Consider the following 26,307-nt stretch of genomic DNA (forward strand, 5'->3'; position numbering starts at 1 on the left):
GGTCAAACTGACCCCAAGGAACATCAATGTACAAAATATTTGTACAGGACATTGAAAACAAATTATTGTACAAATGTCATGCTAACTCTGTTGTACCCTTCAATTGAGGAAAAGTCATGAAACATGAAGCAAAAAAGTGAACCATATATTGTATGATGTTAAACGTTGCTTGGGGTCAAATTATACCTGTATCTACCAGGTGTTCTTTCCACAGAGTAGAGATATTGGATAATTCATTAAAAGCTTCCTAAAACTTTCATCAAATAAAATGAATACTAGTATATAAACAAAACCAAAAAAAAAAACTGTCGTTTTAACCACAATTGCCTGTCAAATGTGTTCCCGTGAAGTTTATCAGTTGAGTTCAAATGAAATTGACGATGTGACCAGCAGGGCGAGACAGTGAGGGCTCCTGGTACGGCCGTTTTTTCTCCCCCCCCCCCCCCCTAATTGTGAAGCTCTGGGAAGGGAGTTGCAGCCTCAGTACCAGGCTAGCGAGTGTTCTCAGAACGGAGCGGAGTGTGGATACGAGAGGGTGCTTCATGGTGCTGCCGCTGCCGCCTTTGTTGTAGAAATAACGTTTTTACTACATCCATTCCAACTCGAAAACAGGATACTTGACCACGGATTCTTAGGGGGATACATCTAGAAAAGCATATCAATGTTTCTAAACGAGGGCCGGAGTCTGCTTCTGCTAACGCTTCTGGCAGCTTTGCAGGTAATGTTTCACGATTTGACTGTTGGGTTTGTTGGTTTCTGTAAGGGTAAAGTGCGCTGGTTCGGATACGATTTTATTCTTTGGTCAACGCGTATTTTTTATTGTCTAATAGATACAGTGAATTGTTGCAACATTGACGCTCCTAGTCTTATGTCGAGAACGTCCCAAGTTACATGTTTGCCAAGACAACTTGTAAAATCAGTCTTTTCCGCTGCGTCAAGCAGCAATTGTTGTGTATAAAACGTTGAAACTATGGCATAGTGTCGGTTTGTTTGCATGAACGCATCGGTAGCCTACGATGCAGGGCTTTTCAGTAAGTCTGTTTAAATGTAAGGTAAAGCGTGTGGTAGGGTAGCTTAATGTAGGGCTCGGTCCTTGGGTGAGACGTTGAACATTATTTCAGCATGTAAAAATGTGATGAATTGAGATGCACGCAGACTATGCTACTTCTAGAAATGTAGCACGCGTAATAAATACTGTATGAACATGTTGTCTAGTCTGTTGCCATGTTCAAGATTTTAAGAGGCGTAGACATACAAGCTGGTGTGACAGTTGTGTCAATGCAGTTGTAATACTGCATTTCAGGACCTTTGTCACCAACATTTCTGTTCCACGCGGGTAGCCCGGAGTAGTGGTCCCTTACCAAACGTCCTCAAAAGAAACGGAAAACGCCAATTCAGGTCCCGACCCCCAACAAGGTGTAGATGGCTAATGTTCAATACACAAAAAATGTGGGGGTAGGCTGCGCTTACTTCAACTAGGGAAGGCTACTTTGTACCTTGACATTTTATAACTGATTTAACTTTTTTGAATGTATTCTGAGCATTTGGCACTTCAACCTCGTCCTCAGCCCCTTTTGATTTTGTTTATGGTGATTAGTTTACCCAATGTGATGTTTGTACAATTGTGGACATTAGTTTTATTTTTGTGGTAGCCACTATAGCCGCTTATTTCTTTCTTTTAAAAAAGGAACAAGGATTGACTAAGTTTTGGAGTATATTTTAGTCACAAACATAAATAAGAAAACTTTTGTTTAGTTTTCCCAAGGGTCAAAATCTCTCTTTTTTATAGCTGGTGTTGCATTTCAGTTAGTACATGCAGTTGGTTCAGCAATAAACACCAATTTCCCTCTTGCACCCCCTTCAATTTAAATTCCACTGATTGAGAGAGGCAAGTGGCACGGATACCCACAAAGCAGTCGTGCCCTGGAACCCCTCTCGCTCCACATTCTTTTGAGGACCCAAACAAAAGAAATAGGATTAAGAGTAAGGGGAGGGGGGCTGAAGGGGAGGTGGGAATTCCTTGATTTCATGCGAAACTCTGTGGGCTGTTCTCTCCCAGTGTTTTGTTTCACACGTAGCCCATCTCACACACACACACACACACGCACACAAACACACACATCGTAGACATACTTTTTCCCGTAAATCCTCAAAGAGCTCCACTTCCCGCTGAGAACCTGGACATTCTGTTTGTGCCAGAACCCACTCATTGCCCCCTCACTCCCCCCCAACACACCACCCCATTTTACTTCGATTAATGAGCAAGAGAAGCCATAGCGGCATGTTCCTGCAGAATACACAGGGTTCGGTGCTCTTTGGGCTCGGCTAGCACATTACCGCAGATTTTGTACAGTGTTTGTTGTAGTTTGTACTGTGTATTCCCTGCACTTCAAAGGGCCTTGTTTGTCCAGGGCACTGATCAGAGGGGCCGAAGACAAGGCATCGCTCGGCCTGTCCTCCGCCAACAAATGGGGCCTGTTCTTGCTTAGCCATGCTCCTTGGCAAATGCTTAACCCCCCTGGCCTCATTAGTGTAATTGCAGTGGCCCACTATAAAAACAGCAGATGCCTTTGTCCAATGGTGGGTCTGTTCGGAACGTGACCTGGGGTATGTGTGTGTGTGTGTGTGTGTTCGGAAGACGTAGGTTATTTGCAAAGTATTATTCATGATTCTTCTTTCTCTCTTCTAGATGGGCACGGAGGGCAGGGGTACCCCACTGTGCCGGCCAGGCTTTTCAGAGAACGTGTACAATGCAGTGGTGCCAGACACTGTGCAGGAGGGACAGCTCCTTTTCAACGGTAAGACCTCTGCATTGCTTCTTTAAACACTGCTGAGTAGGTTTTTTGTGGTCTATGCCTGTGTGTGTGTTTGTTTGTGTGTGTGTGTGTGTGTGTGTGTGTGTGTGTGTGTGTGTGTGTGTGTGAGAGTGTGTGTGTGTGTGTCCTTGCACGCACACATGTCTGTGTTTTAGCCTTTGCACCATGTGCAGTACTGAACCGTGGTGGGTGAAAACAAGCATCCAACACATTTAACCAATTAGCTCTACTATTATGTGGGCTTAAATACCATGTTGTTTGGTTTGAATGCCAATAAACCCAAATGTGGATCAGGCTACTTCTGCTTCTAATCATTTGGTTGCACATGGATTTTTATGAAGTTGTCGGATATCGACTTTTGTTGGTCCTACTTTTTTGTGGAATTTGAACTTCAACAAGAAATCCTGCTCGAGATTACTGGCTACATTTAAAATATGTTGTATGTACTGTTTTAAAACAAAAAAAAGCAAACAGTGTAGATGGTAAAATGATCGGCTCAAATGATTGTTCATTTTGTTGACACCAACTATGGAAAAGTCAAACAAATAGATTTTCTCTCTCTAAATGCCGCAGGCTAAACACCCACACTCTATTTAGCCTTCTTGTATCATAGCTGTTTTGTCAATCTGGAAACTCATTTACAAGTACACAATGGTGATGCTCCACACTCAGTCAATTCAGCTATTGTTCCGTCTTTCAAATACAAATGGTTGTTTCTATAGGTCTTAAGATAAAAGAACACATCACATTATACTGATTACAGGACAATTATTTGGTTGATGAGTTCTTAGACAAGAAGTTAACACTGGTGATATTGCTCCATGGCTGCCTTGTTCTCATTTCTACTGTTGTCAATGAAGGGAAGCCCAGATTTGATTGTTTGAATGAAGCAGCCCAAATAAAACCAACATCATTAAAGCTGAATGTAGTTCTCTGTAGCCTGTGTACGTTCTTATGATGCTGTGACCATGAAGGGTGTGGTGAGTAACCACATGAGAGGGGTGACATTCAAAGCAGGACTTTCAGTAAGATCATGTTACAACATGACTCGCTCAAAAAAGAAATACACGCACACACACACACGGACACAAAAACAAATAAGAAGCCAAATCCATCACCAAGGTGACATGAGAGAAAAAGGGGGGCCTTGAGGTAAATGGCTTCCAAAAAAAAAAAAAAAAAGATGACGTTGTGAGTTCACGTCTAGTGTCTAGAATTCACGGGCCACTGTGAGGGCGAGTTTGTCAAGGTGACACTGGGGGTGTAGTGAGGGTGGAAAGTGGGGTGTGGTGGAGGGAGATTGGAGATGGGGTTTGTGGCTGAGACAGAGGGAGGGGTGTGTGTGTGTGTGTGTGTGTGTGTGTGTGTTTGTGTTTGGGGGGGGAGGGGGTGATGGGTCAGAGGGCATTATCTATGTCCTATGTCTCCTACTGGCCATTCCCCTTCCATGATTGATCTGTTAGGTGATGGAGTGCAGGGCAGAGTCAGCAGGTGGATGTTGATGTGGGGGAATTCAGCCCCTCCACTGTCTGTCTGCTTCCCCCTTTTTCTCTCTTCTGGTTTTATTTTCACTCCTCTCCACCTTCTCCTTTCTCTCCCCCATCCCCCACTCTCACCTCCTTTATTCTTTTTCTCCTTCCTGAGTAGTGAGGCAGAGCTTTCTTCTCTCTCTCTCCCTCTTCTCTCCCTCTATCTCTCTCTCTCTCTCTCTCTCTCTCTTTCTCTCTCTCGGAGTGGCACTCCTGTGTCATTCTAATGCCGCGTTGTGGTTGTGGAGCCCCCAGCTGAGAGTGCTAGCATGGGGGATGGTGTTAATGAAAGCCTAGTGGCTGATGAAAAGCTCCGGTGGCCTGCTCCAGAAAGACAAAAAGAGGGAGAGGGAGAGAGGAACAGAAAGCCCCAGCGGTGTGGCCCCGGCCCACTCTTTGTTTTCACATTCACTTTCGTCACGCCACCGCCGAGGCTTGTTGGGAAGCAAAGGCTTGGCTTCCAACGGGGCGACTAACCACATGAGGTGGGGATTAATAGTCGGCCATACTAGCCATGAGTGTTCCTGCATTCATTACTTTGCTTAATTGCAGCCCAGGGCAGTAAATAATGAATGAATCACTCTTGAATGACTTTTGTGACGGCCCCTTTTCATTTACAGCACCTCCAATTTGACAAATTTGCTCTGGTAAATTATGACATAAAAGATAATTTATCTAGTCTCTGATCAGAATACCTTCTGATATGTGTAGGAAAAAGAATATTGCTTGCGACAAATAAAATCATATGAAGAATCTGATTTCACATTTGTAATTATATCAGCATGAAAGATGGTGGCAATTAAACCGCAAACGTGACAAATTTAATTCAAAATCTAGTCTGTACTCAATACCTAACTGTTAACGGATAATAAAGCCGAAAGAAAGCGAAAGCATAATGGCTGATGCCACTGTTTGCTATTCAATACATTTCCTGCTATGAGGCATTGCTTTGGCCTAGTGACCGCTTCATCGATTCTCAAAGGAATAGAGGAGACACATTTTGACTAAGTTGGTTAGCATGGAGGGGGATGGGAGAGGCAGGAGGAGAGGGCTGGGGAAAGAGAGACAGAGGAGGGGGAAGAGAGAAAGAGAGACAGAGAGAGAGAGAGAGAGAGAGAGAGAGAGAGAAAGGAGGGGGTAGGGGGTGAATATAATTATTTGTCTGGCGGGGCCTATTTTTCAGTGATGTGGAAAGGAGGTTGCACTCTTTGTTTGTAAATGGAAAGCCACCTACAGCTAATACCATTTCCCACTGTCTGAGATGGAGGGGTCCCACTGACCTTGCTCTAAGCTGGGGATATTTGTGTGGCTGCTTTTGAAGGGGATGGAGGGAAAGCCCCCAGCCCCCCCCCCCCCTCCTCCCCTTCCCCCATGACACCAGGGCCAACACCGCAGCCACCACAAATGGATGGTGCAGTCTGTAAAGAAAACATGAAAAAAAGTACAGCCCTCATTTGTCTGTCACAATTACTGTTTCCCTCTCTTCAGTGAATATTACATATACCAAAAACAAAACATCCTGCTGCAGTCCCTTGTTTTCTCATAATGATGTATAGAGTAATGAGGACTTCAGGGCCTTTCAGGTTTGTCTTTTTAACGGAGCTCAGTTTACAGGAAATTCTCCGGTCTACCTTTTGTATTAGAGAGACTTATTTCTTTTGTCTGTATTTTCTTCTTTTTTCTTTATTTCTTTTTTCATTCTCCGCCAACTGCTGTCTCCATGATCCGACTGGAACATTATGCAGTGCTGGCTAGCCTCTGTAAAAGTGGGTTAATGAGAGCCCCAAAAGTCTAATAGAACGTAATGCTTTCTCATTCTGCCACCCCACAAACCTATCCATCCCGCTTCCATTTTTCCTCCCCTTGTTCCACCCTCTGCTCTTCAACTTGCATTTTTATTGCTAATGAAGTGTGCCGGTGCTGAAGGAGCTGGAGACAAGGTGTGTGTGTGTGTGTGTGTGTGTGTGTGTGTGTGTGTCAGACGTGTGTATGTGTGGGTGAGTGTGTGCATGTGTGTGAGTGTGAGTGTGTATGTGTGGTGTGTGTTTTTATGCTCTGCTATTCCCCCGTTTTGGGTGGCTTCAAACGCCCACTCCTCAACTGTATCGACTGAGATGGCTCCACCACTGGGGTCTGAGCGGCCGGGTTGGGGGGATACAGCCGACTGACTTCACGATGTAGTTTAAACAAGCAGTGTCAACATGGTCTAATGAAGAACCATTCACACGGATCCGGCCTCTTCCTACAGTGCTGTTTTTAGCATTAAATATGGCCAGTGCAAGTGTAGTCCTCACAATAATGGCTGACTTTTAGAAGCTTTCTGTAAGGAGTTTTCTTTAAAAAATACAGTGGTTTTGGAAACCACAAAGTGGTGCACCATTATTAGGATACTATATAATAAGAACAACGATTATCTGTGGTACCGCTTTATTGACTTGTAATAGCATGTTAGGATTTAACTGTTTTTTTTTACCTACATAAAACACTAACCGCAGTCATTTGGTCTAATGTGGCAATGTCACTCAAAAGGAGCTTTTTTTTTCATTTTCTGTTTATATTCCCTCTAATTCAACTAACAGAATTTGAGATTAGTTTGAACAGAGCCAGATAATATGGCTTAAAAACAATCACTTCATGCCTGAAATATTGTGTGTGGAGTTTTGGAGAGCAGTCAACCCCTCCCCCTGTAGTCTACTCCTTCCCATCGGTGCCAGGCTCCGCTGTACGTCATGCTTCTGTGACGGTGTGTTTTGCCAGGTCTGACCCTGCTTGACATGGCCTAAATCATGCCAGGCCTCTACGACCTTTTAGAGTAACCTTTGCATGGCTCTAAGGGTGGCTCCCTGGGTCATAACCCCCAGCGGAGGGCCCCTGAGTACAGGCCTCCTTCACCAAATGTTAGTCTGACCTTAGCAGGCACCGGTGCCCAGGCTCACTTAGATTTTTTTTTGTTGTGTTGGAGGTTGGAGTAATGGCCTGTGATATTTGAATGTCTACAAATAGCCCTTGTGTGTGTGTGTCTGTGTGTGTGTGTCACCAGGCACTAGCCTCTGTGTGAATGAAGGAAATGTTTTTATTTGTAAAGAATGCTGTTGGTAAGAGACATTTTTTTTGTTGAGGAAGGCTCATATTGTTACATGCAACCTTTCTTGTTACGGCTTGTAGTGACATTGGTGGTGTGTGACCGATTTCAAAGTCATGGAAACATTATCCGTCTTTTTTTTTTCCTGGTGCGGCAAAGCCTGGAGTCCGATAAGGCACTGAGGTTGCAGTGTCCACAGAACATCTGAATATTTGAATATGGAGAGAGCACATGTGGGCCAGAGCAGAAAGGCAGACAGAAAGAAAATCAAGGCTGCAGCAAGGGCTGCTGAGAGCTGCTGTTCTCTCTTTCTTTCTTTCTTTCTTTCTTTCTTTCTTTCTTTCTTTCTTTCTTTCTTTCTTTCTTTCTTTCTCCTCGATGGATGTATTCACCCCTCTCATCTGCCTTTTTCATGTGGACATCAAGTGCAAGCCCACTGCAGCCCCATTTGCTTTGATGGAGTTTGAAATCCTCCTCTCCGTTTTATGTTAAAGGCTGAGGAAGCAGTAACAGCCTGGCCGCAGCTGTTGGGCCCCCTGATTCTTCTCCCCTTCTCATTCGCGTTTTACTTCCAGCTATGGTGGTGGGGGAGGATCAATAAATCCAGGGTCTTTGTTTGGTCAGATCAATATGTTGTAATGAAGGCTGCGCTCCAATTCCCAGCCGAAGCATGGCTACCGGACACCGGCAGATCCATGCCTGTTCTTTATTGTTATGAGAAGTTATAATTTCTCAGGCCACCATCTCCATTGACTTTCTCTCGTCCAGGCGGCTTTCCGAACATTGCAACACTTCAGAATACCTTGATTGGAAATGTTGTGGCTCCCACGGCCTAGCCGTAAAACCTTGGAGACAGACATGATTATGTTTAGAGAAAAAAAAACATATTATGGGGGAGGGGTCTGACTCCCTCTCTGACGAGCCCCTCCCCCAATCGCCACTCTGAAGCACTCCCGGAGCCCTATCATAGCCATGAAAAAGTAATGTCGTTAGCGTTCGAAAGTAAGTGCACCCATCTGCAACTAATTTGCTGCCGAGGTGGGTGCCTTTTAAGGCCAGTGTGTGGGGAGCAGTGGGAGCGGGAGAGGATGTTTAATTCATGTCTGACCTTTTTTGCCCGTCGCCTCCTTATCAGAAAAGGTAGCCTGCACATCATCTCTGAGCGCCGGGCAACGGGGAGACGACATCTGGAATGCCCGCGTGCGCCGATAAAGGAGTTTATGTTGGTTTGACGTGACCCCCACCTTCAGATTCCAACTGTCTGCCCTTCTTCTAACTGCCCCACCCCACTGCACACACACACACACACACACACACACACACACACACACACACACTTGAATGGGTATCAGGGGCTCTCTTATCGCCAGGCTGGGAGTGTGACTGACGTTGACATTGTGGTGAGCTGTTAAGGTGCCTCTGGTTTTGTGCCTGTGAGAGCGAGTGAGTGTCCTTGGCATATAATTAGGCAGGGCGCTCGGCTCAGACAGCCCACAAGGCCTGTGGGGACTGGCCAGTGGAGGATTCAGAAAGCCACAGCTGTTGCCAGGGGCCATCCCCGTCCAATCTGCAGCCCTCGCTCATGATCTGTCAAATCATTCACGTTTTTCAGCCAAGACCCAAAACATGGCTCTTTATATGGGGAGGGGGGGGGGGGGGGGGGGGGGGGGCAGTGTTACATATCCAAGTGTTATTCATTTTGTTCTCTCCCTCTCTGTTTCACTCTTTCTCTCCCTGGCTGGCTTTTCTAAATATCTACACACACATGCACATACACTTACACATAGACACACACTGAAACACACACACACACATATATACACGCACACCCATTCACACATGCGTGCAATTAATGGTCTTGACTCAGAACATATATCTAGGTCAGCATTGCTCTGTAGGAATTCTGAAATGTCCATAGGTCTTGTAAAGATGCAAAACCATGTGAGAGGGTATTCTAGGCAAGCCTAGTCTAGAATTCCACCAGACGACATGAAGCACTCATTTGTTTTTCCTCTGAAACAATTCCTGTGCACGGGCCTCCTTGTCTACGTGCCAGAAAGAGGTCTGGTATTACTTTAGCTGGTTGTGTTTCACGGTCTTGGCGCAACCAGACGGATGTGCGAGTTTTATTTAACTAGAGAGACATCCGGAAAGCACATTATACGACCTCTGTATATAATGAGGCCTGGTATAAATAGATGTATTGACCTGGCTGTGCATGTATATGTTCCAAGTTTTTTTTTTGGTCCCTAAAGAAATCTTACACGATGAAAGATGCATAGCGTGTTCTCACTGACCAGTATGGAGTAGGCGGTTTGAAACCACCACAAATACAATCTATTTCCCTTTTCTTTTTCTCCCATTGCGTGAGGACAGAGATGTTCTACCAGGGCTCTGCCTGAGATAGCAGCTGCACAAAGGGGGCTCTATGTGCAGGTTTGGTGTTGGCCAGTCTGTCCAGCATGCAGGGCTCAAAGCCCCTTTCATAATGCTCTCCTCCATTTTAGCCCCCCACACACAGACATCCCCACGTCTGCCATCCTTTTCTTGGACATCTCCTTAGTGCCCCCCTGAATGGACATTTTTCTTAACCCTACAGACACACACACACACACACACAGACACACACACACACACACACACACACACACACACACACACACACACACACACACAAAGAGAGAGAAGCCAGCTCCCCCTTCCTCTCTCTCATACTTATTGTGCTCATTATGATAGCTGAGTGGGCTAAGGCTAGCTCACTAGCTCTCCACATTTTTCAGCATAGCCTATAGTATTAGACAGTCGGTAGGGATAAAGGGAAAAAATATATCGTCCAACACTCTAACACTTTATTTCTCTTCAACCATGATCATTTGTTTGCCTCAATGTTCTCTTTGATGAAACCCTGCCAAGATTAGAGGTTGGCGTCTTGGTGTAGCCATATATTCTTTTTGATCTGTCTTCGCCTTGTTCTTTTGCATTCATTGATCTCATAGACTCTAAAGCAGTTTTTGTTTGTTTTATTAGAGTTGAATGAGAGAGGTGGAGCGCCTTGTTCTTTAATTTTAGTGTGGGAAAAATATACTGCCTATATAAAATATTCATGCTTACCTCTTTGAATATCTATTACAGTAATGGACTAGATTGTCACTTTCATTTTTGCTGTTTTGTGCCTACCATTTCACTCTCAAAACTTTGGCGCTGGTACGACGGAGAGGCTGCTGGAATCTAAATGCCATTCTTACAGGGCCACCAGAAGGGGACAAAGCTCGGAGATGGTAATTGACCCAGATACTGTAACCATGTCGACAAAAACCCCATATCCTGCCTGGAAAGAGCTCCTAGTCACAGACTGCGTTGGCACCTATTGTATTCCACCAGGGGTTTCTATTTCAGTGCACCAGCGTTTCTTTGAACAGCACCCCTTAGACAAGCCAGGACCTCCTATCTTGTGACAGCCTCTCCCCCTGTCTCTTCCTGCACCTCCTCAGTCACCTCCCCCCCCCCCCCCTTCTGCGACCACCTGCCTGCATCCTCTGATGGATGGCTGTCTCTGTCGCCCTAGTGACCTTCACGGCTTCAACCTATCACCTCTCAGGATGACAATGTTTTCAATCACATGATTGACATGGCATAATTGACTGAATCATTTACATACACCTTCCCAACCCTCTGAAGTGGGACCAAGGCTAGGTTGGCTCTCCGGGCCTGAGGTTCAGCCGAGCACGTTTTGGTATGATCCCGAAGCACCTTATAAATACATATTACTTTTGAAAACGGGAAGCCCTTATCTGACTTCACTCCTTGCCTTTTGTATTACAATTTTGATTTATATCCTTTAGAGCAGAGGGCTCTCACAGCAGACGGAAATGACTAACTCCAACAGACAGCCTCCTCCTTCCCTCCAATGGTATCACATCAAGAGTCTCCGACAGTTGGGAGAAAGAGAAATCATTATGTTGATTTATGCCCTGAAAGATCTTCCACTCGCCGTGATTGGTGATGCCGAGTCGACGGATGGACTCTCTCTCCGGTGCCCTCCCAAACTGTTGGCTCATCAGATGTGTGATGCCCTGGTGGAGGGCCGTGCATATTAGTGCACCTCTCCGTCTTGATGTATGGTCACAGCGGCGACCGACCTGCGGCTTGCCTCCGCCGGGCTACTGTTGGGAGTGTCCATGCCGAATCATTTTCAGCACGTCACCAGGCTTTTAATGCCACCTGAGGGAGTGTGGATATTTACTGCGTCTCTTTGAGAGGGGCCAGTGGCGGTGAGTGTCCCTCTCGCTGGCAGTGCCTGCAGCAGCGACGCGTCAGCACTAATGTCTGCTGGTGCTTGGCAGAGGGGGGATGAGTGGCCAGGGGCAGTTGTGTGTACCTGCAGGGGAGGTGATTGGATCCTTCTCCATTAGGTCACATCTGGTCACTGTGGTGTGAGTAACTCAAAACATTTTACTGCCCAATTACACGTCAGGAATGAAAACCTAGAGAAGGATGCCTCAGTTTGAAAGAGAGATGGAGAGAGAGAGAGAGTGATGCTCACTGTCCCCTCAAAAACAAATTGACGTATAAATTTTAGATTGATCCAGCAGCTTCTCATCTCTCCAGGGCTAAATGATCTCTGTGGGTGCGCTGACCTGTTTGAAGCCAATATCTTCAAGCCATGCAGACTGTATACACTAAGAAATACATCAGAACCAAACTATGACAACCACTTTGTCTATGGAAAAGAAAAAAAGCTTTTTGCATTATTATTATTAATGCAACTGTCACACTTGTGGATAATTTTATCAAGAATGATAAAAAAATCAAATGAGAACATTCAGAGGTAATGTTAACACCACATTTTTCCGATCGGGGACTCGCTAGAGCACAAACGTGTGTGTAGGTCGCTGGACTCTCTGACCACCAGAGCATCATTGACAGGGATGATGCAGAGGCTCCGAGGAGGGCTCTCTGCTGATCCCATTGATCGGGATTGCAGATGATGTCAGGCATGAAACACTCAGCAGATGCAGAGGCAGTGCAGCCTCCCACAGCCTCCCAGCGCCCCTCTCTGGATGCACGCCGTCCATCTTCCACGGATCCCTCGCTCTCCTACCCACTAAGTGTGATAAGCGCCCTGACCTTTGCGAGCGATGAGCATCCCCGCACCAACTTAAAGAGTTTGGAGAAATGGCGCCTCCTATTAATTCATAGCATAGCTAACCATATGAGTGCCGCGAGCCAAGGCTATTGACCTTTCATGCCTGTCGTTAGTGATATAAGGCGAAGAGGGGTAAAGGGAATGAATTGGGCACTTTATGTGTTTGGGCTTTACAGAGGCCCTATAGGTATCGCTTGTACTGAAGAAGTTTGAAACTTTTCTCTCTCTTTCTGTTTTTCATTACTCTCATGTAATGATTTGCCATGTATTTAGAATGGTAATCCAGGAGGCTGAACGGAGAAAGCACAGTAAAAACACAGTCACAATATTGGCATTTTAATAGTCTTACTTTTATAGGCTTACTCCTTTCGTAGTCTTACTCTTAGGCAAATGGTAATATATTAGCTCAGTTTGGATCAGTTTGGCCTTGTTTTTAATATAATTCAATATAAGAACCACTGAAGGCGTTGAGTAGATATCTTTTGGCATCATCATTTTTTTCATGGCCCCATTTTTTTTTCCTTTACCGCATTTGTTCTAAGTCTTGATTGCTTTGGATGACTTTATTTGGCAAACAGGAGGGATCAGTCAGTTGGAAAAAACTGGAAAGAATTCAGCTGTGAGCTGGGGGAGTGCAGACCGCACGGCGGAGAGACTGACCACATTTTTCTCGGCTCACGCTTTGTGGGAGGCCAGAGAGGCATGCAGTCACACAGAGATCACAGCACACCATGTTTGCAGTTGCAACACTCCCAGTGTTTGGATTGCACCAAGGGCTGCACCAGTCCATTTTTATGGACTGTGCAGGTCCTTATCTGGAACGGCTCCCGGTTTTAAGGACACGGCATATATACATATATATATATATATATATGTATATATATATATATATATGAGAGTGACGGATCACCGCACACTGGTGGGATTTCTTTGCTGATTTTATTTTAGTGAACGACGCGTTTCGCCTATGCTTCATCAGGTTCACTCTATATATATATTCGCTCGTTTTGGTGCCAACAGGAACGAGGAGGGCTTTGTGCTGTTCATTGGTACCTGCCTGTTGAATTTTCCAGCCCTCTGTTTATTTGCGGCAGGGAAGTCCTAGAGTCGCAAAGCAGTTGTGACAGAGTGACAGAATGACAGAGGAGACTATTGTGGGGGGGGGGGTTATTTTGGTACCGTGAGCACTTCAGGGAGACCCGCCTGCTATGAGTCTAGGGGACTTGTGAAGTGGGTGCCGGATGACGGGGCCAACATAAACTTAAGATAAGATTCCTCTCTGGGCTTTTAAAGCATCCAGTACACTGTGGCATGAGTCGGCGAAGACATAAAACATCCACCAGACACATAATGATTATTTCTGTCGACAGCGTTTGTTGTAGCCTAGCACCTCCCCCACCGGCTTTTTATAAGAATAGGAGGCCGACTTTTGAACGGGTAGAAAATATGACAACGTTGGATGGAGGGAACGATTTGAATGTGAATGGCTTGTTTTCCCTCACTGTTCAACAGTGACTGTGTTGTCTGGGAGTGCTAAGGTCATAGTGACACAAACAAGGCATTGTGCTATGAAATGGCAGCACATTCACCAGCACTACTCTTCGTAGAGGCGTTCCATAGGCCAGTGCAGCTCATTGTTCTGGCCCTTTTTTGTTTGTCGTCTAAGGGATTCTGGTCTGAATAGCATTCCATTGAATGTGATATTGGTCCTGTCCGCCATTTCCTCTCCTGAGAAGATCCATTAAAATGGACTTATTTTATACCTTGCAGAACTGATTTTTTTTCATTCATCGGCACAATAGTAAGCAGCACAAAGAGAAAAGAAACTTAATATGAAGAGATATTCTCCCTTGCTTGTTGCACATTCAGTTGGGTGTCTTCTGCCATAGTCCTCCATAAAGCCAGCGATACTGAATTTGAATGACCTCTTAAGCGTCATGGTAATGACCAAGAACTAATTAGGAAGCCGGCTAAACGACTTGGGGTGGAATAAAGTATGGCGAATGTGGAGGAGGAGGAGGACCATTTGATTTTGGAGCGAGGCCCAGGCCGCATCTTTTTTTGCCTAATTACTCCCCGCCTGTGCATTGTCATGCCTGCAGCTGTGTGTTGGCCATGACTCACCGGTTGAATCACGCAGACGGATGTGCGCGCACAGCCGCTACGCTGCGCTGCTGGGAGCCCAGGGTGGCCATCGTACTGTCGCATCTGCGCAGCAACCTGCATGCGCATGCAAATGTGTTGGCTCGTTTGGAGAGCCACGGTGCCTACACCTACCAACCCCCAGCCCCAGCTATGAGCTGAGCACCTAAAGGTTAAATGTTTTATTCAGCGAAATGTTAGAAAATGGCCCACGGGGGAGAGAGAGAGTCTGGCCTCTGCATTTAGAGCTGTTTTGGGGGCTGGTGCGGAGCATTAGATGCTGGATGCTGCTGACAGCTGTAACGGCATTCCATTCCATCACCTCTGACAACCTGATGGACAGCCTGTGCACCCCTTCCCCCCTCCCTCCCTCCCTGACTGGGCCCCAGTCCAGGCCTATGATTACGATCAACTACAGCTTTTTACTTATCTGCTCCATCCCTGGTCCATTCCCTTCATTCCCCTTTTTATGACTTCATTCCTTTATATATTTTTTCCATCAATATAAATAATTTGATCAGTATACCAACAGCCAGGAATTCCGACACATGAGTTTGGCATTGTTAGCAACATGAACTACCTCGATATTCTTTGTCAGTGAACTTGTTTGACAGATTTCTGGACATATGGATAACAGCCCCTGCAGCCAAGTTTAGGGTAGAAGTGTAGTGATAATAGCTTGTTACATCCCTCTCTCTCTCTCTCTCTCTCTCTCTCTCTCTCTCTCTCTCTCTCTCTCATCGCTGTGCACCAGACATGCCCCTGACCACCGAGGGGCCTGAGGATGTGCATGGGGCATCTGGGCGCTCTTGCTAAGTACCCTTCTGTGGGGGTGGGGGTGGGTGAGTGGGTATTGGCACACGCGCTGCCCATCACTGTGTATTTCATCTGTTCACAAAACACAGCGACAGCTGGGCTGAGCTCTGTCCCTGGCGATGCTGCGCTCCTCTCCCTCTGTTCTCGGCGAGCGTGCAGGGTGAGAGAACAGGCAGGGCGACTTCCTGAGCTCGCTGCGAGTGTTTGCTCTCAGGCAAGGCTCACGATGGCTCAAGTGTGAAGGATCCGCATCTATGGCGCTGCCTCTGCGACACCCTCTTGCTCCCTGCCTGTGTGTACACAGCCGCCACCCACCCATCTTGGTGTAAGGAGGCAGGATGCATGAAGAGGGTTGGAGAGATATCATTAATATCTGAGGAAGGGAGGACTAAGATGAGCCCCTCCACTTGGGATTAATGGTGATCTGTGTGGCTGCGCAGGAGAAATATGAAAGGCTTTTTGTTGGTGGAGAGTTTGCCCCTGCCAACAAATAACCAGCCATCATATCAGAAATCTGCCAACCTCCAGATTTATGGCTTTGACTGTGACCCCCCCCCCAACCCCACCACCACTCCTCAACCCCAACCCCACCCCCCTCACACACACACGCACACACACACATACTCACACACACACCTTTAAATGCTGTCTGTGCTCTGTCAGAATGCTCTGTTTAGGATTTGCCTGTATTAGAGGGGCTTTCCACGAGAGGCTGGTCTGTTCGTAGACATGGCCTGCCTGTTCAGTCATTGTTCCAATATAATTGGAAGACGTGTAGAGCAATCGGACGCCATTAGCATACAGGCCTCCGGCATTCTCTTCATTTGGTGAGTGAGTGTCGGGGAATAACTAGCAGGGCTACCACACAAGGTTAATTTGGTTGAGAGGCGAGTAGTTTATTTTGGGCACAGCAAGCTGCCTTTTTTTGTGAAAGCTGTTCAAACACTAACCATGCCACCTCCGGCAGATAACGCTTGTCATTGCTATTTGGTGAGGGAAATGTGCTGTTCGCACGTCGGAGGTGTCTCCTCCCCCTCCTCCTCTGCTGTCCTGCAGGGGAAGTGCTCCACTAGACGGGTAGGTGAGAGTGGACTCAGGCGTTAATTGTTTGAAGGCTCCAGCTAGAGCTGTTAGGCTATCACATAAAAGAGAGAGGGAGAGAGAGGGAGAGAGAGAGAGAGAGAGAAAAAGAGAGAAAGAGAAATGGCGGAAGGAATTAAACCATGCTATGACAGCAGGGTTTATATAAAAAAAAACACTCCTTTGCTCTCCGTCTGCGAGAACAGTCTCAGGGGTAATTGTTTTGCATTCTGTCCGAGTGTGTTCCTCCGTACATTTCTCTGAGGGGGATTTGGAAATTTGTCGTATGGCATTGTTTTGCCCGACTCTGGCTTCTCCCGTGCCGCAATTTTCTGCGGTGCCCAAGCCGTTAAGCACTTCAATGCAGTACGCAGATTAACATGTTTATACAAAATCCTCTTTTCAGGGGCTGTGCGCTTACCAGAAGTACTCAAAAGAGTCACATTCTTCTCCCTTCTCTGCGTTCCTTACAAATAGTGTTTTTTTTGTGTGCAACCATTACCTGCTGGTGCTCTAAGCTTTTTGACAGGTGTGGCTGTTAATTAGGCTGGAAAATCTTGAATTTTCAGTGTCATTTGAAAAACAAACCTGTATTGCACTGAACTGAACAGACGGATGGTTGTTTTATATGTAAATCAAATACACAGTCCATACAAATTTCCTTCTAGCCAAACACAGGTCATGAAATAAATGAAGCATGTGTTTGTATTTACAGAGGTAAAAACAATCACATAGCCATATAAAAATATACCTGAATATACTGTATATAGGAGAGGGTAGAAGAAAAAAAGGAAGCTAACAAACATATATGGCACACAGTTTTTTGTGTGCATACCTGTGCCTAGTCCTTTATCTGACTTAATCCAGGGATTCCTCATGTGGTGGGGCCATGTAATAAAAGTGGAATGTGTTGAGTCTGTGGGATGCCCTTTGAAGTAGATAGCCACACAGTGTGGTGTTTTAAAAGACCACCCTTCACACACCTTTCATAAACTCTGTGCTCCTGAGCTAATATGAGAACCAGAGCCAGGCCTACTCCCTGTGTTTTTGCAAGTCTTGTTGTTTAGCTGGTGGGCTGTTTAGGAGAGGTCCTGGCACTGCCCCTGAGAAGTACTGCTGGCTCCTTATTGACTTCCCCAGGGCTGTTTCCAAAAAGCATCGGACACGGATAGCACTGTTGTTCTTGTAATGAAAAGAGAGGAGGAGGGGGGAGCAATAAAGCCAGACACCCATGGCTGAGAGGAGGACGAGGGAAGAAGAAAGAGAAGTGAAGATGGGAGGGTAGAAGAAAGAAAGGGAACTAACCAACACTGATGTTGTCAGGGACAACCGAAAGCTCTTCCTCTGGTAAATGAGCGAGAGGACACCACTGTGGCCCTTTGGAGCGCACAGACACGGGCAGAAACGCAGAAGGCCACTGTGGATCCACCCCGGTGTTGCACTTAATGAGAATGTTAGTCATTGGCGAGCTGCAGCGGCCCATTTCAAGGGTCAGGCTCCCAGTTCATTTCTGCAGTGTCACGGCGCTGGGCTCTGCTCACCATTTTGTGGAATGGCTGCAGCCGATTAGACCTGATGGCCCTCCTGTCTATTACAGCTAACATAATACCAGGTTGATGGACGGGGGGAAATGGGCCTGGGTACGATCCACTGAACAATAAATCTGGCCTCGTGCTCCTCTGGCCCACGGCTTTATAATTGGCCATTAGGCCCACTGAGAGAGGAAGATGGACGAGCCAGATGTCGGTGAGTCCACGGTGGGCCGTGAAAGTGCGGGGGAGGGGTGTGGCCGTAAAGGGAGCATCGGGAGGGCTGGACAGTGTCCCTCATTAAAGTTCCACTCCTCCGCTGGCTAGGCAATAACCCCCCTTTAATGTCCTTACCAGAAGAGAATCCACAGTTTGCCCACACTTTGAAGACACCGTTAAAAAAAGAGGGAAGGTGTTGAGCGACTTGCCCAGATTGAGTCACCATTTAAGCTTCATGCCAGCTGTCCCTCATCATGGTGTAAAAGTAACACGAGGCTCTCGACACTCCTTGCCGTTTGCCGATAGGCGGTGTATGTGGATGACTTGATGATGGCGAGGTGGACAGTGACTGTCTGTCTTGTGAGTGGCTGGTTCAGGGTAAAAGGCTCCCTCTTGGCTGACTGAAATGGGGGGTTAGCGGGGGCATATGAAAGCATAACATTAGCGGTTCCAGGATTTGTCTGTAATCTCATCTGGTTGCCATCGTTTCATGGCAGTGGATTTATTTGTGCCTGGGGAGGTTGATCATATTACATGTCTTAGTGGGGTTTGTTTCTGAAACACATAGATTTTGATCTCTAAAAGAATTATGTGCCGAGATTTTTTCCCCCATCGAACAGTGAGCAGAGGAAGTAAGCTTGTGTGACGTGCTGTGCTAACGTTGCCCTACCTCGGCCTCACCCCTCCCTCTCTCTTTGCTCATGTGGTTTAGCGGCCCCCGCACCCCTTCCCCCTCCCTCTCCACACACACACACAGCTGTTGCTAGTCAGTTGGGGGAGACCGAGTCGGTGGAATGACGATGACCTCTGGACACGGATTCCTGAGGGGCGAATAAAAAACACAAATGTTTGTGGTCCAGGTTTCTTCCTTGCATCCGTTGGGTCGTTACAGCTGTCGCCTACAAACCCCCTACCCCGCGCCTCACCCGCTCACCATGACCGTCTAGCGACTGACCTCCCAGCTGTACCCGCCACGCTGTAATCTGCTAATACTCTGACAGACGCCCTTACAGTCAATCACCAGGCATCGCAACAAAGGTCCTCTTTGAAGGAGAAGGTTAGATGTGTTAATGCAAGGCAACAACTGCAAATTCATTTAGGCTGCACATCCCCTGCTAATGGCTCGTTTGAGCACAGCCGAGAGTAGCCTCTCTTGACGCGGTGGGGAGTAAACTTGGTCTGAACTGAATTTCAAGGGATTTTGAAATTAAAATTCTATTTGTTATCGGCGGACCCAGTAACATTAACCAGATGAAAAAAAGGTTATCGAGTACAGGCACCTCCCCCCGAGATGAATTATTCAGTAATTATTCAGTGGTTTCGACCTATGCTTCAGGAGAGGAGTTTTCCAAGGGAAAGACTGAGACAACGGTGGTGCCGTGAAGAGGTCGGCCAGTGATGTGTAGCTGTAATGTGCTAGTCTAGCAAAGACCTGCGCTCTATAAACACTGTATGTAAACGGAGAGAGTAAAGTAGTAAGGCAACGGCTCTCTCTCTTTGTCTCTGTCTTACCCTACCTCCCTTCCTCCCTCCCTCTCTCTCGCTCTCTCTCTCTCTCTCCCTCTCTCTCTCCCCCCTGCTCCTATCTCTGCTCAATTCCCCCATCCCCCCCTTGCCCGAGCTGTAACTGATCTGCAGCAGGCAGTTTTGGGTTACTGTGCTGGCCTCCAGGTACTTTTTCAAAAGGTGAACTGCAAAGAGAACTGGCTTGGTTGCTTGGGTGACTAGATGGAGGGGTGGGAGTTGGGGGAGGGGGGGCAGCAGAAGTAGAACACAAGAGCACAACCCACAGGCTCGGTGGGAGCTATAGTTCTCCAGTGGCTGCGTTTAAGGCATTGAGCTCCTTCCCATTGTGCGTAGCCTCTCACAAGCGGAGATCTGAGATGAGGCTGACCTTTGACCTCCCCTCCTACAATATGCAAATGCCAGACAAACAAAGAGACTGGTGGTGTGAGTGGTTTTATGGCCTCATCTGCGAGCCTGTGGACATGCAGAGGCAGAAGCCAAGAAAAAGAAGAAAAAACACCAAGTGACTGCTACAGGTGATGACTACATTTGAACAGATGTGTGGATATGAAATGGATTTGGAATTGAAAAAGCTGCATACTGTAAACTGTAAACTCTCAGATGATTGAGTGCGCCAAAAAGCAGCCAAACGCCCGTACCTGAAATGGAGACACGGGCATAGGTTAGTGTGTAACTGTAGCAACTCACCAGCCTGTTTGGTGTTTTTAATGGCGGTAACCAGAGACATCCCTGCGGGGACCATCCCCTGTGAAGTTGTCATTGTCAAAGCGAAGAGGATGGAGAAGTGTAATGGAATACGGCGGGTGGGTGGAGAAGTTCACGGGACAACGCCTTGTTCCAAAACATAACTCACCCAGTGACCATTACCGCTCCTAGCTTGCCCCCCCCCCCCACCCCCTCCTCTGAGAAACACAATAGTCCTGTTCCATGGCCGCGATAGACCTGGTTAAGAGTTGTTTATGCCAGTGCGAGCCTGAGAACATGTGTGGGCCCCACCTTGTTTGCGTTGGGGGTAATATGAGGGGATTCTATTGTGAAGGCCCTTCTGACAGCAGAGAAAGCAGAGACACAGCGACACAGGTGGAGTTAATGGCTTTGAAATGCCCTCCCCTCCGTTAGCCCTGCTCTTTCTCTCTCTATATATCTCTCTCTCATTCTTCTCTCTCTCATTCCTCTCTCTCTTCTCTTTCCTTGCCTTTCTCTCTCTCTATATCTCTCTGTCTCTCTTTCTCTGATGTCAGTAGTTATTTCTGTAATATGACTGCATGCTGAAAGACAGAGAGGTTGCCCAGTAGGAGGTGGAGAAGATATGTTTAATCAATTGACGCCATGTAGATATGCACTCCCTTTACATCTTTTATGTGTTAGGGATGATGCACACAGAAGTACATTACTGCATCTCAGTTTTGCTTGTGTGCCTGCTTGCATGTGTGTGTGTGTGTGTGTGTGTGTGTGTGTGTGTGTGTGTGTTTATGCAGTAGATTCTGAAACAACACCACAATCAAATATGTCAAGACATAAAACATGGCTTGCATTCCCCCTTTGGAGGAGTTGTCTGTCTGGGAATAGGGAGATGGGAATACAATTGCTTCTACAGAGATGGCTGACAGCGCTGCTCCAGTGGTCTGGTTTTAAAATGCACACAGTTACGCAGTTGTCAAGGACCCCCGCCCCCCCCCTTTTTTAAACGTCATGTTGGCATCTGCTGGAAGGCAACTGTTAGAAAATAAATTTTGAACATTAAGCAGCTGATGGATTAGGCTTGCCTGTACTATAGCTGCCTGTGTGATTCGTCCCATGTCCTCACACAGCCATCTGTTTCTCAACAGAGTAGCCACATTACTAGAGAAGTGGATCAATAATTATATACAGTTAAGTCGTACGATCTGTGGCATTTTGTTTAATGGATGCAATGTGTGTAGACTTTGCTTTCTGTTTATTTACTTTGTCCCAAACAGTTGGCATGTGGGAAATTAAACGTTTCCTTGTAGCCATCTGAGAGGTTGGTATCACAGGAAACTAGCTTGTGATTTATTGTTGTTGTTTGTGCAAGTGTTATTCTCAAAACAGTTTTGTTTATCATTCTGACTATATATCATTCTCAGTATTATTCCAACCCAAGGGGCAGATGGCAGAAGATTGTGCTGAATTTTCCAATAACAATGAAATAAATAAACAAATATATAATATATATATACAGTATATTATGATTCTATGATGGAGCACAATGATTCTACATATTATTTTATTATAAACCTGTCCTCTATGCCTATGTCAGTGTACATTAGGTACTAGAACTAGTATTGAAATCAGTGCTACCAGTCCCAAGAATGACAAGAAGTCTAATATGCTGCACTTTATTCATGCAATATGATACATTTGACAACTGGCATCTCACAGTTTTCAGCATGTCTCTCTTGTGCAAAAGGACTTGAATTTTTAATACCTGGTCTGTTCTGACCCCATCTTGGTGCTTAATATTCAGCATATCATTTCACACTGATGGCAGAGATAAACACACACACACACACACACATACAAGCATGGACAAAAACATATACAGACATAGTGAGATGGAATGTTTTTAAAAGGCCTAGAAGAAATGACAAAAAGAGATTACTTTTAACACAGCAAGAGTTTTATTATCCAATAAAGACAATTAGCTTGGAGCGATGCAAAGCGAGGCCTCTCCTCATCGCAACAGAAATCACAGGCAAAAATGCTCCGAGTCAGCCGAGTAACTGAGACCAATCAGTAATCTTCATAATAGGACTAGCCACAGCCAAGGTAATGCATCCCCCGCAGTGGAAGTCAGGCTTGGCCGACTGCTCTAAAGAATAGGCTCAATCTCGAGGCCCAAAATTGCTATTCTTATATCTCGAGGCGTAGCGGGGGACTTGGGAAGAAAATGGGACGCCACCTGGCACAGTTTAATCCCCTCGCTATTTCAACACACACACACATACACATACACAGACACCCACACACACACACACACACACACACACACACACACACACACACACACACACACACACACACACACATACACACACACACACACAGGCTCCCACCCCCAGGCTGGTACTGTAAGGCACCACTGGTTTCATGCTATCTGCCAGTTCAGATGGCCTGGCCAGCCTAACCCCCTCACAACCCCCAGACCCCCGGTAACCACAGCTTCATTGCAAATCTCTAGGCACTCGTCGGAACAAGAGGCTGGGAATTTTGCAGCTATTTCCAGCGATTAGGCCTTGGCTATCGACTCATCGCTTGCATGCATACAATTGTGGAAATTGCACAGCTGCTAATGACAAGTATATCATTTCCTGTCTATGAGTGCTACCAAATGAGACAGGCTTCCAGATGAGGCTTACAATATGAGCAATGGATAAAAAACTAAAAAAGCAAATAACAAATAAACAAATAGGTAGCCAGGTGGACTGAATGTTGACATAATTACTCTCTGGGTATGGTATGCTTGTGTGTCTGTGATTGTTTGGTTCATTGCGTGGCTACATCTGATTGTATTGTGTGTGTGTGTGTGCCTGTGTGTGTGTGCGTGTGTGTGTGTGTGTGTGTGTGTGTGTGTGTGTGTGTGTGTGTGTGTGTGTGTGTGTCAGGGGGCAGGCATGATGGAGTGAGGGTAGTGAATTTGTCTACTTCCACGTGGCTGGAAGTGTAATTGTGCACTGTGTGTGTGTGCCTTTTTAAACGGCTACCTCTCACAGTGAACATGTGTAGGAAGCCCTAATGGCACAGAGAGCACGTCCTCACAAGGCCTCTTTTCCATAGGCACCACGTCCTCACAAGGCCTCTTTTCCATGGGCACCACGTCCTCACAAGGCCTCTTTTCCATGGGCACCATGTCCTCACAAGGCCTCTTTTCCATGGCCACGCCACAGTGTTTGTCCAATGGAAGGAATGATAAGAGAGAAGTAGACAGGAAACAAAAATGTATGTGTGTGTGTGTGTGTGTGTGTGTGTATATCTCTCTGTCTCTCTCCATCTCTCTGTCTGTCTCTGTCTCTCTGTCTCTCTCTCCTCTCATCCTCATTTGTGTGTTCGTGACTCAGGTGGAGGCATTGTTTTCGCCTCATTTTACTGTTCTGAAGCCCATTGAGCAGCTGACTAATGTGCTGTTAGCCAAGGTCTAAAAGCGCCCTCTAATTACTGAACAATTACGATGTTTCATCACACCTAATTGTCATCTCCTTATGCTGCCTCAAAAAAGAAAAAAAAGAAAAACACTAAACTCATGCGATAGACACATGCCCAGATGAGAGTGCCATTATTTGACCGTAAGACACATCTTGAATGGAGGAGATTATAAACTGACTGTAATCATGGGGAATGATAAAGGAATTACCACAAAGCCATTAAATTACTGGAGAAGTAAGCATCATCCTCTGGATAGACTTTGGCATGGAGTTGTCATTACTGCAATTTTACTGAGTTGAAAGAGCATTACAGAGCCTCTTGACTAATCTTTAAGTATTAGTAATAGAGGCACAGCCATCAAATCCGTCCCTGCCTGCTCAAAGACCCACATGTTGATTTCCGAGCACACAATGAGTTGTTGATAAGCCGCTGGATTTTATTTTCCTTCCTTCTTTTTTTAAGGTCGGCGTAACTTTGTTCTTAGTCTCATCTCCATCACGAAAACGACAGCTGCCTTTTCCTACAACACCCCAGTGCCTGCCAGTATTTGCGTAGAAAGTCATGTCTGAAAGAAGAAAAAAAGAGAGATAGAGAGAGGGACATAGAGAGAGAGAGAGATAAATGTGTACATGCCAGAGCTAGTAGTTTGTGTGCTGTAGCAGGATCCAAACTGAGGGCAGATGTGTTTGGAGTCTGTCTCCATCCACAACCCCCACCCAGCCTATCCTTAATCTGGGCTTCATTGTGCTTGTCATAAAGCCCAGCTGCAGAGATCTGGTGTTCAACCCACTCACCCCCAATGATTAGAGAGACAGACAGAGAGAATGAGAATGGGAGAGAGAGAGAGAGAAAGAGTGAGAGAGATGAAATGAGAGAATGAGAGAGAGATGCGGGAGTCTTCTGTGTTGAACACATTGTCTCATTCTCGGCGGCCTGCTGGAGATGCATTAGCAGAAGAGCTACAAGCACACACCATTTCCATCTATGACACAAGAGCACTTAGGAGCCAATTTTAAAAAGCTGCAGAGGCATTCGCTGTGCCGCTGTGCTTGTCATTATCCCTGCCACTATGTATTCACATGTTGTGGTTAGGGAAAATTACATTACATAAAATCTCTCAGACATAAATCTTTAAGTTTAACACTTAGGTTTTAATTTTGGTGCAGATATTTCTTGGTGACATCAGGGTAATATTTCAATGGGATACACACATACATACACACACACACACACACACAGAACACGGTGTGTGAAAATATACGGTATATATGAAAATCATTTTATTTTGTTTGTAGATTTTTAGCTTGATGTGTCATAGCTGTATGCCTATCTGGGAACTCAGTCATGCATGTCAAGGCAAGCTGTCTGATGGATTAATCTGCTTTTTTAAAAAATGGACATGAATCCAACTCCCAAAAGATGACAAGGTATGATATGACACCTAACCTTTTTTACTGTACTTGTTCTTTGTTTGTGTTAGACACACTGAAAAGACAAAATTTAAGGACAATTTAGAGAAGGGATTCAAATTGACAAAAAATCTAGCACCACTCTTCTCTCCCACTTAAATATACTTAGAGGTTTCCTTGACGACACACCCACACAGACACACACAGACACAGACACACACACACACACACACACACACACACACACACACACACACACACACACACATACACACTGCTCTTGTGTGTTCCTGGTATCTTGAATGGCCACTCTTTGTCGGACAGATTCCTTATTTATTTACCGGCAGAGCCATCAGTGCAATTACAGAAGTCTGCCCTGAGAGAACGTGATTCACCCGGCCCACAGACACAGACATTAATTGCTTGTACAGATGGATTCCCCCCCCCCCCCCCAAGCCCAGTCCTCGTCTTCATCCCCATCCTCCCTCCACTCCACTCTCTCAATTTCATTGTGCTCAGATGATCTCCTCCTGTCTTGACCTTGGAGAGGGAGGGGGAGGAAGACTCCGTCAGGTCAAAGTAGTTCAGTTCTTAGTGTTGTCGCAGTCACAGCTTGACCCAGTGATGAGGCTGTGGCCGAACAGGCAAGGACATGCAGCCCAGATGCGGATGGATGTCGAACAAATGGCTCTGCCTCTCCAGCCATTATGGTCGGACTGCAGATAGGGCACCATGTATTTTCTCTGTTCTTTCTTTCTGTCTAAAAGATGTAAAGACTGGTGCACACACACACACACACACACACACACACACCACCCTGTTAACCCCACTGTGTTTTCTTTGGAAAGTGC

General features: G+C 46.1%; 1 protein-coding gene across 1 annotated transcript in view; it reads left to right on the forward strand.

The window, feature by feature from the left end:
• The first annotated feature begins 494 nt into the window (after positions 1-494).
• LOC121716458 (cadherin-2-like) overlaps positions 495-26,307 on the forward strand; it is a 61,586-nt gene continuing 35,773 nt past the window's right edge. The window contains exons 1-2 of the mRNA XM_042102487.1: positions 495-718; positions 2,690-2,798. Of these exons, the coding sequence (XP_041958421.1) occupies positions 662-718; positions 2,690-2,798 (166 nt within the window). The 5' untranslated portion in view covers positions 495-661. The remainder of the gene's footprint in view (positions 719-2,689; positions 2,799-26,307) is intronic.

This window comes from Alosa sapidissima, chromosome 1 (genome assembly GCF_018492685.1).
Source record: "Alosa sapidissima isolate fAloSap1 chromosome 1, fAloSap1.pri, whole genome shotgun sequence".
NCBI lineage: Eukaryota > Metazoa > Chordata > Actinopteri > Clupeiformes > Clupeidae > Alosa > Alosa sapidissima.